This window comes from Erpetoichthys calabaricus, chromosome 1 (assembly GCF_900747795.2).
Source record: "Erpetoichthys calabaricus chromosome 1, fErpCal1.3, whole genome shotgun sequence".
Lineage (NCBI taxonomy): Eukaryota > Metazoa > Chordata > Cladistia > Polypteriformes > Polypteridae > Erpetoichthys > Erpetoichthys calabaricus.
The window spans coordinates 116101764-116114860 of NC_041394.2; the positions used below are offsets into that span (position 1 = coordinate 116101764).

At 35.9% G+C, this 13097-nt stretch overlaps 1 protein-coding gene across 1 annotated transcript in view; it reads right to left on the reverse strand.

Moving 5' to 3' along the window:
* Window positions 1-13097, reverse strand: part of itfg2 (integrin alpha FG-GAP repeat containing 2) — an 89818-nt gene that overhangs the window by 36968 nt on the left and 39753 nt on the right. Inside the window, exon 9 of the mRNA XM_028805592.2 lies at window positions 6570-6661. Coding sequence (XP_028661425.1) covers window positions 6570-6661 — 92 coding nt within the window. The remainder of the gene's footprint in view (window positions 1-6569; window positions 6662-13097) is intronic.

The window sequence follows — 13097 nt, forward strand, 5'->3', positions numbered from 1 at the left end:
GTTTACCTTTACATTCTTTTTTTAGGTAATGTATTAAGCTGACCCCCCATGACCCTGTAGTTAGGATATAGCGGGTTGGATAATGGATGGATGGATGGATGTATTAAGCTGAGGTTGAAATGAAATTAAAGTGTTTTGGGAGCATATTTAGGGTTTAAACTATAAAAATAGGCATTTTTTAACCACATCCATAATTTGAGGTTTTTCACAATTCGCGGGTGCTCTAGGAACGTAACCCCTGCGAACTTCAAGGGTGTACTGTATTACAGTATTTGAGACTTCAAAGTCATATTCAAAAGGAAATTCAAAGATCTTTTTAAATTCAATTTTTGCCACATGATAGACAGCACAGAAGATGTTAACAGGTAACAGGCAATCCTTCAGCTTTATTTAGCTGAGAGAATAATTATTGCAAAAATGAATAACCTCCCAAAATTCTTATTTCTTTTATAGTATTCCCAGATATACTAACAAATCCCTTTTCAAAAAAGTTCATCTTAATCAAAAGCTGTTTTAAACGAGAGGAAAAAAGGCCATGTATTAAAACAATGACACTAGAAAGATCAAAAGTAGACAATGGCATAGCATTACGTGACTTCTGGTTACAGTAATGGGTTGTGAATATTTGTACTTTGATACAGCTGAAGTTCAACCCCAAATCAGAAAAGGTTGGGGCAGTATGGAAAATGCAAATAAAAAAGCAGTGATTCTTGAATTCAAATTGACTTTTATTTCACTGCAGACAGTATGAACCCAAGATATTTCATGTTTTGTAGGTCAGCCTCATTTCATTTGTTAATATAATGTACATCCAATGCTGCATTTCAGGCATGCAACACATTCCAAAAAAGTTGGGACAGTAAAGCATTCACCACTTTGTAATGTCGCCATTCCTTTTCTTAACACTTAAAAGCCTTTTTGGCACTAAGGATCAAAGCAATGAAGTATTTCAGGTGTTATTTTGTCCCATTCTTCTAGCAAACACATCTTAAGGTGTTCACCAGTACGGGGCTGTCATTGTTCCATTTTTTGTTTCACAATTATTTTTTTATTTGTGTGGAATAGTCTAGAGTTTTTTTTAGAATTTTGAAAAAATATATAAAAATTATTTAAAGTAAATCTGTCATGCTTCTGTCTTTGTTTATGTTTTACTACCAGTCATTTAATTTATACAAGGAATTGTTTAATAATAGGACTTTTTTCAAATAGTTTTAGATAGGATTTGAAGGGTCAACTGTAATTTAATGTACTTTAACCCTATTTTGAAATGCTACACTGATTGTATGTTTGATTTGACTATATTTCATATTTTGTAATGTAATTTTATGACATTGCCTGTCTGATTACTTGGTTATAACTCTGTTATAGTAAAACATATATTTTTAAACAAAATAAAATAATATTCATACATAAAAAGTACTTATAGAAGGAAGAAGTGTCCAGTTATGCATGGAAACACTGTTACTAAGAAAGTGTAACAGTGTATTGTTTAATGTCAGGCTTAATGTTGAGAAACCCAATTAAACATGTTGATACTAAGTGCAATGTCAAAAAAGAGCAGAGAGTATATAAAGGAATACTTTCTCTGTTTTGATATACTTCAATATGTAAAGGGCTGGAAAACAAAACTACTAACTACAGTGGAACATTGCTATTGAATTTGTGGTGTAAGTGTGTTACATGCCGTACTTATATCAACAAGATCTCACCTGACAACTAAACTGACTCTTCTCTTCCAAGTGGACATGAGTTTATTGTTAGTTCCTTTCATTTGAATCATGTTACGCTATGAAATTAAATTTTTTAAGTTATATAACACATTACTGAGATGGACTAACAATTATGAAATTGCTGTTATATGAGTAAATGCAGCTGTATGACCAGAGAGATCAAAGTCTGAACTTCAGGGAGCATGGATGCAGTTGCCCAAACAATACAAAATGAAAAGTGGTTAAATGTTTTCTAATATTTTGTAAAGACTTTTGTATGGAATGAACAAAACAGTGATAATAACTACACAATATATACTGTATAGCCAAAGGAGCAAGAAAAAGGGTGGGCAGCAAAATAAGAAAACAAGCATAAACAGAGTATGTACAACCTAGGAAGAATACAGCAGCTTTACCATTATTTAGTCCTTTCTTGTGGTCGTATCTATTATAAGTTCACTGCACTTATCTATACTGAGTATAGTGAAATACTTACTTGCACATGCCAACCAACAACAAATTTGAAGTACTGAGAATAGGTTTCTACAGGAAGTAAAATTACTATAAAAATATCCGCCACACCTTATGACTTTTCTACACTCTACTGTGTAATTTTCATTTCTATTGTTCTGTCATAAACATTTACCCGGGATAATGCACAGTATGGAGGCTTCTTGATGTCAGATCCAAACTAACAAAGAACTTACCTTAACTGTAACATGTTGTAACCACCCAAACTGCTTGCAATTTTGGAAGTTATAGATATCGATATTTCATCAATATTATATACTATTGTGTGCATAAATTAAAAGAATGATTTCTATCTTTATTGAATACAAGTTTTCTGCTAACCATTGTTTGATTATTAGTATGTTGCTGTTTTTCTCCAGATTAACATAATCTGATCATTCAGTTCAGAAAGAAGCATGCAGTTTTAAATGCTGCTTATTGAACATTCACTCTCTTGGCACTAAAGCTGTTTTGGTAAATGATATTATATTAAGTACAAAATCTGATCTGTGTCTTGTCACTGAAACCTGGCTTAGTAAATGTGACACTGTCCCCCTAGCTGAGTCGTCCCCAGATGGCTACTCGTTCCTTCATAAGTCTAGAGATTTTGGTCAAGGAGGAGGCCTTGGAATAATTCATTGTAACAAAATGCAAATCACTTCTAAAAATTTAGGCAACTTTACATCCTTTGAGGCATTCATTTTAAATATTAAAACAGATTCCAACACAATTATAGTGCTAGTCTACAGACCACCAGAGCCGTATTCATTGTTCATGACTGAATTTAGCAACCTTCTATCTGATTTGGCTATAAATTATGATCATGTAGTACTGATGGGGGATTTTAATGTACACATTGATGTGGAAACTGACACTTTTAGCAAATGTTTTACTTATTTGTTAAATTCAGTAGGATTTTGTCAGATTGTCAAAGGTCCAACTCATAATCATAACCACACATTAGATTTAATTATAACTTACAAAGTTGAAATTCAAAATTTAAATATCACTCCATTAAATGAAGTTATTTACGATCACTATTTACTTACATTTGATTTAGTCCTGCCCTTGTCAACACACTCTCACATGAAAACAAAGACAGTGCGACATCTAGATTGTAACTCTGCTTCAAAATTTATAGATACTTTGAGTAAGTCAAGTGTAATTGTGGAAAACAATTTAGATCAGCTAACATCATATTATAATGTGACCTTGAGAGATGCTCCGGACACAGTGGCTCCCCTTAAAACAAAAGTGATCAAAGCACATAGAAACTCTCCCTGGTTTAATGAAAACACTCGAGCTCTTAAATTAGAGTGTCGAAAACTGGAGCGCAGATGGAGAACAACAAAGCTACATGTCTTTCAAATTGCATGGGCAGAGAGTGTTAATAAATATAAAAAAGCCCTCTTTAAAGCTCGCTCAGAATACTATTCTACATTAATAGATAACAATAATAAAAATCCTCGGGTACTGTTTAGAACAGTGGCTAAATTAACAAATGGAAATTCAGATCAACAGTGCAAAATGCCAACAGATATTAGCAGTACAGACTTTATGAACTTCTTCAATGAGAAAATTAAAAATATAAGATCCCAGATCTCTGCATCACACTACAAACCAAATACTAACTTAGCAGACCCTGTCTCACATTGCATTCATCACTTTAGCAATTTTAATCCTGTATCTGAGCAGGAAGTCTTAACTTTAATTTCTAAAATGAAGCCCACTACTTAGTGCCAACAAAACTAGTAAAAAGTGTAATGAATGTTCTTGCAGCGCCTATTCTAAACATTATCAGTAGTTCATTATTGCATGGCACAGTACCTGATGCACTAAAAGTGTCAGTCATTAAACCATTACTTAAAAAGTCAGACCTAGACCCACACATACTAAATAATTATAGGCCTATTTCAAATCTACCGTTTCTCTCTAAAATACTAGAAAAAGTAGTCGCCAATCAGCTTCAGTCACACCTTACACATTACAATTTATTTGACAAATTCCAGTCTGGTTTTCGCACTGGTCATAGTACAGAAACGGCACTAACACGGGTTGTAAACGACATTCTGATATCCTCTGATGAAGGAAAGTCCACTGTAATTATGTTGTTGGGCTTAAGTGCAGCATTTGACACCATCGACCATTCTATTTTACTACACAGGCTAGAAAATGATGTTGGGCTTACAGGCACCGTGCTCGCTTGGTTTAGTTCTTATTTATCAAATCGATTCCAATATGTACAGAAATGTGCTGACAGTACTCCATCATTATACACAGAAGTTCAATATGGTGTCCTGCAGGGCTCAGTACTGGGACCTTTACTGTTTTCACTTTACATGCTTCCACTGGGATCTATCATTAGGAAACATAATGTTAACTTTCACTCGTATTCAGATGACACCCAGTTATACCTTTCATTTAAATCAGATGAAGTTTCTCCGATGTTGTCTTTAATTAGTTGTGTTAGCGAATTAAAGGAGTGGTTGAATGAGAACTACTTGTCTTTAAATACAGATAAAACAGAGATGTTAATTGTTGGAGGGAATGACGTTGATCATAACAATATTTTGTCATCATTTAACTCAGTTGGAATCCCAATTAATTTTACTGAATCAGCCCGCAATCTAGGAGTTATCTTTGACTCTAGCATGTCATTTAAAGCACATATTACAAAGTTGTCCAAAACATGCTTCTTCCATCTTAAAAATGTTAGGAAATTAAGGAGCTTTCGAAATAAACAGGATTCTAAGAAATTAATTCATACATTTATCTCTAGTAGGATTGACTACTGCAATGCAGTGTTCACTGGATGTTCAAACTGTTCTTTATACAGCCTCCAGTTAATACAAAATGCGGCTGCAAGAATTATTACAAGAACAAGAAAATACGAACACATAACTCCAGTTCTTAAATCCTTACACTGGCTCCCGGTTAAGTTTAGGGCAGATTTCAAAATCCTTCTTTTAACATATAAAGCATTAAATGGCCGAGGTCCGGCTTACTTGTCTGAACTTATCATGACTTACAAACCAGAGCGCACATTAAGATCTCAAGATGCTGGTCTGCTTATGGTTCCAAGGATTAATAAAATAACAATGGGAGGTCGAGATTTTAGTTACAGGGCCCCTAAACTGTGGAATGGTCTGCCTGCTACTATAAGAGATGCCCCTTCGGTCTCAGCTTTTAAATCCTGGCTGAAGACTCACTACTTCAGTTTAGCATAACCCGACTAGAGCTGCTGATTAACTGTACAGACTGCATCTCTGTTGTTAATCATTAGCACTAAAGCATAAGTAACATGATAGTTAGAATTGGATACTAACCCTCACCTATTCGGTTTTTTTTCTCGGTACTCAAATGTGGCACTGGGTGCCACGGCCCACCTGCCAAGTTGTTTTGCCTGCCTAAGGTAAAGTCATCCCTGATGGAAGATCGCAGGAATCATGAGAAAGAGGGGTCCTTTCATCGGATTGGCTGGCCCAACACTGTTTCAGCCATGGAATGGCCAAATGGGGGAGGCAGCTTGATGGATGAGGTCTCCAAGAGTCTAAAATTATCCAAATCTTATTATGTGATATCATCTACTGTTAAATTCTGCTCCGTACTTCTAAAAATTTTTTATTTTTTATTGAGGATTTGTTCTGTTCTGTGTATTGTATTGTATTGACCCCCTTCTTTTGACACCCACTCCACACCCAACCTACCTGGAAAGGGGTCTCTCTTTGAACTGCCTTTCCCAAGGTTTCTTCCATTTTTACCTACTAGGTTTTTTTGCGAGTTTTTCCTTGCCTTCTTAGAGAGTCAAGGCTGGGGGGCTGTCAAGAGGCAGGGCTTGTTAAACCCCATTGCGGCACTTCCTGTGTGATTTTGGGCTATACAAAAATAAAATGTATTGTATTGTATTGTATTGATTTTATTAATTTATTCAGTCCAGTTCAGGGTTGTTGAAGCAGGAGCTGGTCCAGACAGTAACGTGTGCAAGGTAGAAACTCACAGCACACAGGATCCTAATCCTTTATATATTACACGTAATCACATACACACTAACACTTTTTCCTTTATTTAATCCCTTCAACACAGCATGATAGAGCTCGAAGTTTCAGGTGCTGTCCCACTTGCAGGGTTTGAGTAAAGTATGTGTGCTCTGTCTTATAGTGAACCCACTGCTTGTGTATTCTCTCATCATTGAAAAATACAGAGCAAAGTATAACTCATTACTCATAAAACTAGTTGGAGCAGAGTTGGTTCATTCATTCAGACAGACAGACAGACGGACATACATAAATATGACAGCATAGGCCATTGTCTAAAGCAATCTAATGAATTAAGCATAATAATTAAACTCACTGTGACATCAAGTTTCTGAAGTGCAAAGAGCTGGTGATCCACTTGAAATGACCAGAGCAGTTGGTCAAAGCTGTCCATTAACTTTAGTGTACCTGGAAGAAGAAATTAATTTTAGTAACAATCAGAACTCTATAATAAATTCTGGGCAGGTCTATATTTTTGTTAAAAAGCATATTAAATTTATATATATATATATATATATATATATATATATATATATACATTTACACCAGTAAAGGTGTACTGCAGAATAATGTGCAGTGAATACACTTGACTTGAGCATTCATAGTTTTCCTACTCTTTCTCTGTACATTTAGCATTTGTTTGTTCAGAGGTTGATGCGCTTGCTGCTTCCTGAGCAGCTCTTCTTTTCTCCACCGTAGCAAGAATGATTTAAGGTATGAAGAGGTAGGGGAACTGACAATGAGAACGGCGCATGCACGGCTTGCCGAGAGTTGATTCTACAATAAAACAAAATAAAAATAAAAAGAGGAATAACCTTGGAGGTCAATTATCACCCCGAAAGCAGATAGTAGACGTCACATAGTATATGTGTACCAAATTTCAGGTCAATAGTTCAAACGGTTTGCGAGCTACAGGTGATTTAAAATCCTGGACAGACAAACGAACAGCCACGGTAGTGTATTAAATATAAAGATATTTATATATATATATATATATATACTGTGTATATATATATACTGTGTATATATATATATATATATATATATATATATATATATATATATATATATATATATATATATATATATATATACTGTGTGTATATATATATATATATATATATATATATATATATATATATATATATATATATATATTCTGTGTATATATATATATATATATATATATATATATATATATATATATTCAGTATATATATACTGAAGTAAGTTAATCAATTCATTCATTCATTCGTTCATTCATTCATTCCAAAACCCCCTTAATCCGATTCAGGGTCACCAGGCAGTTCAATCACCACTGAATGCAAGGCCCGTAACATGCATCAGTCCATTGCCAGGCTCACTCTCTCCCTCCCACTCTTCTGTCTCTCATAAACACACACAGCCACAGGATCTGAAGTATAAAAATGCTTCTGATTGTGTAAATAATAATAATTCTGGCGCAGTGGTAGTGCTGCTGCTTTGCAGGAAGGAGACTGTGGAAGATTGTGGGTTCACTTCCCGGTTCCTCCCTGTGTGGATAGCGCTTTGAGTACTGAGAAAAGCGCTATATAAATGTAATGAATTATTATTATTATTAATATTTGCATTGCGCTTTTCAAATGCAAAGTGTGCCCAAAGGAAACACCTTTAGCTTGGGCCATGTCTACTGCCTAGAGAAAACTGCAGAGAGAGACTTTATTTTAATAAAGGACTGAAAATAATAATGTAATGTAACCTACACGATCACATGCAAGGGATTATCATTCACAAAATATACATCGCAAGGCATATAAAAACAACATAGCACATACTAAACTTACTGAGTGCTTTGCAGATAAACTTAAAGCACAAACACTGAGTATGACTGCTAATAAAATCTACATCTCAATCATTACAGACTGTGGAACTGGAGCTTCTGGGATAATGTGCATACTGCAGGCATATTTGCTCTGGTGTAGCTTAGAACAGTCTTGTTGGACTTGTAGGCTTATTCAGGGAATACTAAACACAATAAAATCTAAATTTAATAATACAGACCAGCATAACTGATGGCAGGATAAAATCCAGGTTTAATATGGGTGCATCAAATGGAGAAGGTGCACTTTTATGCATGCATCAAGTGGAGAAGGTGAACTTCTAAGAGGAGAGATAGGAGAACATGTACTTTCATTTAACTATAGTGATGCAGAGGTTATTCAGGCTAAGAGGATATTACTCAGATTGCTCGTCAAAGGACATTTTGTAGACATAACTTATAGGAGTTTGTGTGAGGTCATCCTGACAAAACAGCCTTATTATACAGATTTCAGGAATATTTTGTATTTAAGTGAGAGTACTCTTGTGCTACTGAAATTACTTGCAAAATGTGAATGAAACTTTTCTGAACCAAACAGTATAAAATCAAATCTGCACAATTCACCTAATGTCTCAACATTGGAGGATTTGATCGAGATCACCACAGAAAGCCTTTCAGATGACTCAGCTCAAATAAGAGGAAACTAATATTTTGCTGGTGGGTGTACTGGCTCAGGATCTAAGTAGACACTCAGTTTGTAACTGTATATAATTTTGATGTTAAACAAAAAAAGTACACAATTTTTTAACAAAAGACCAATCGGCATTCAAAAGTCATCCCCAGTGGAGAAGTGCAAGAATCAGTTAATAGAAGTGGTGAAGAAGTCTACAGGCGCAGAACAGAAGACACATTAAATCTTTTTTGATGTTACTATGGATAATAGCAGCTGTACTATCTATTGAAGATGTGTTGAAATCTAACTAATCACTGTAGACCTTGGTGTTAACCTTTGCAGTGCATCATACAATGCATACAGTATGTCTTTGTTATATGCCATTTCGTATGGGATTCACAAAATCACTACAGTACTTATGTTTGTTATGTGCCATATATTGGAATGACAAATGCAATGCATATGCCATCTTTTGGAACAACAGAGACACAGCAACCAGGTGGACACACATACAGACACACAGACACTTATCGTTTTATTAAGGTGGATTTTTTCTGTAATTTGGTGACTAAAAAAGTCATTAGGCTCCTAAATGTTTCTATTTAGGAGTCAGTTGCTCTCAAGTACATTTTTTAGTTTGGAGCCCTGTTATTGCTGAAAGCAACACCAAGGCTTTACAGGTTAACATTAACCTTACAAAAAAGCTGATGTTCATCAACATGGAACATTGAGTAGGAAAATGGGCTTAAATAAATGTTCCTTAAAAGAAGGGAGGCCAGAGATATTTTGAGAGAAAGGGAAAGATAAATACAAGAGTTTTACTTTACTATGGATACAGAGAAAAATCTAAAATTACATACCTTTCATTTTTCAGATTTTATTAAGCTGAGAACTCAAAATGCATTTATCATTATGTATAGTTTAATTATAACTGATTTGAATATGAATTATTTTCCAAATCCATTTATTCCAATACAAGTTTGCTTGGAACAGGACCAATCCCAAAAGCATCATGCACAAAGCAGAAACCAAAACCACTCCTAATAACAGCTCACTAAAGTACAAACTCATGCATACACATTATAGTCTTCAGCCAGCTTAACCTGCAAATCACTGTGTTGTGGGACAAATCTGGACTAGAGAAAACATACATAGTGTAAATATTCCAGCCCGGATCACAGACAGATGCTAAGGACACAAGTACCAAAGCACGCCTGATTTTATTTATACAGTTCCAACAAGCACCAACACACTTTACTTTTCTCCATATCATTTCTTCTTTATCTCTCTCTTTCTTTCTGTCTCTTCCACTCTCCCTCCTGCAAGCTTCATTCTCCTCCTGCTGACTCTGGCTCCCAGAGTAGTGTCTGCTGGCCCCTTATATAGGGGACCCAGAAGTGCTCCAGATGTTTGGTGATGTGCTTCCGGCAGCACATCCGGGTGTGGCAGAAGAGCTGCTCTCCAGGGCTCAGAAGTAATTGTAGCACCCCCTGACAGAGCCTGCGGATCCCAACAGGGCTGTACCAAACTCCAACTTCCATGAAGCCCTGCGGGAGTCCGAGGCACCACTGCAACCCAAGGAGGCTGCCATCTAATATTCCGGGGGAGGTAATGCTCTGGCTACACTTGCTCCCCCAGTGCTCCCATCATGGAGGCATCCCAGCCGGGAAAGGGCCCCAGCTGTCCGCCACAATAGGAATGTTGTGAAGATTGTAGAGCTGCCACAAAGACAGTGTCTGGGTTAGTGTTCAAACGAACAAATCTGAAACAGTATACAAAACAGCAAACAGATAGCCCCCCTACTGCTACGTGCTTATAATTTACAGTTGATGTGAAGGTTGAAATCAAGTGAAAACAAGATAGACCTTTAATAATTTGATTTGATTTACGCTTTTACAAGTTGAAATTTCAATTAAGATGAGCAGATATTTATCAGACCCTGTATTTACTTCTTGCAAGTAAATAAAACCAATATTTGAAAACTAAACCAAATAGAGTTTTGGGCATACAGTACTGCTTAGATTATTTTAAATGTAGGTTATAAATCCAAAAAGAAAGCATGGTTTATGCTTGACAAACAGTCAAATACTTCTAAGCACCACTTATCTTGTATAATTTGAATTCAATACTTGTCTTTTTCACACATTTCTTTTTAAACCTTTTTATTCTTATTATGCATTTTTTATCTTTACTTTTCTTGTATTTTTGTTAAACTCCTTTTCTTTAGCTTAATAATTATCCTTTCAAAGCAGTCTGAAGCAGCCAAAAAGGTCCTCATTTCCGCACTCAGCAACTGCTAATGAAGCTCTTAATTATGACTTTTTGTGTGTTTTTCTTATGCAGGGCTATAACAGAAAAAGATAAAAGAAAAAAGCATACAAGGGGGTCCTTAAAGCTATATAAAAGGTGACTGACCCTCTCAGAAGGAGAAAATTGGGGGGTATGCACAAGTTTAAATAGCCATAGCCTGCTCTTCTACATTGGATCCCTCTTCTAAGAAAAAGGACTAACTAATGACTCCCTACTGATAAGCAGCAAAAGCAAAACTGAGCATTCTACATGAAAAGAATCATAAATATGGTAAAAGGTTTTGAAAAAAGTATTTAGTTGAACTTGAAAGCAGATTTTATGACATTAAGAATATTCTTTAGTAGAAATATACTTCTGGTAGCCAAATATGTATAGTAAATATAAAATCATAAAAGTATACTGAATAATAGACAGTCTTGGCAATAAAGACATTATAATAATACAAAAAAAGGAACCAGACCCTTTAATTTAGTTTACTCATATAATCAAAATAATCAGCAACATAAGTTGATGAAAATAGTACTGTGAATAAAAAAGACCTTTCATGCAAAGCTGAGAGAGTATAATTCTGTTCTTGTGAAACAGTACTGATAGTGGTGTTTTTAGGCAACTTGCTATCTTGTGCCTGTGGAATTTTTGCAATGTGTTTTGTATTATTAAACACTTAACATCGAGGTAACAACTCTTCTGTAATATCTTATATAATATAAGTGGCCTGCCATGGCACTTTAATACACTAATACAAGTTTTCACAGTTCACAATGAAGTTTTTAAATCCAAAAAACTAATGTAAATGGATTGATCTCATGCTTCACTTACACATAACTAAAAAAAATTGCATACCCCAATCAATTAGCCAAATCAGACAAATATTATTATAATGCAAATTCATTCTTTACCTCACAAATGCTTTCATTCATAAGTGGTGGTGTCAGAGAGCATTTCTTCTATTGCTGTGACACAATCCAATGCCGCAAGAGGAGGACCTCCTCAAGAGGCTAGGACAAGCCAGGTTCTTGACCACTGTTGACATGATGAAGGGGTACTGGCAAGTTCCTTTAACAGACTCCTCAAAGATTAAAACTGCATTTAGCAGCCCTAGCAATCACTGCTAGTTTTGTGTCCTTCCATTTGGGTTACATGGGACATCCACGATCTTCCAGCATCTGGTGGATAAAGTGCTCTGTCCTCATAACTCCTATAGTGCTCCTATACCTGGATGACGTAGTCATGGAAGGAACACTTGCGTCAGGTCCAAGTTGTATTACGGAGACTAGCAGAAGCTGGTCTTCGGATTAACCCTAGAAATGTTTCTTTGGGTTAAAAGAAGATAAGAAGATAAATATTTAGACTACCTAGTGAGCTGCGGTATGGTAAGGCCACAGTGTTCCAAAATAGATGCCATATTGAAATGGCCCAGTCCGAAGACCAAGGGGCAAGTCCAAGCCTTTCTCGGCTTAGCGGGGTACTACTGCCGGATGGTACCCCATTTTTCTGAGACAGCAACTCCCTTTTCTTATCTTACAAAGAAGAGAGCCCGAACAATGTGGTATGGAATAATAATGCAGAAGCCACATTTTGTGACCAAAAACAAGCCCTTATCTCGGTACCGATCTTAATGGCTCCTAACTTTTGTTTGCCTTTTATCCTCCAGATGGACACTTTGGACCCAGGTCTTGGTTCCGTACTGAGCCAAAGCGTCAATGAGCTGAAAACTGTTGGAATGGGAAACCAGGTATGCAGCAGTGGAACAGGAGGGCTTGGAATTTAAATGGGCAATTACTCGGCTGAGGTATTACCTCTTGGGCCGCGAGTTCAGGATTCCCTGGCCAGTATTCAAATTCTTGTTTGATTTCCATTTTATATATTTTTATTCTTTTGTTTATGTTAATATTGCTTGTGTTTATTATTTACATTATTCTGCTTTTTGCTTATTCCTGCTTTTTATATTCCCTGCATATAAAAGGCTTTGTTATCTGCCTTGTGCAATGTCAGTTGTTCCCCAACAGACAGGACCACCTGCTCATCACCAACTGAGATGGTTCTCAGCCCAATGAAGCCAA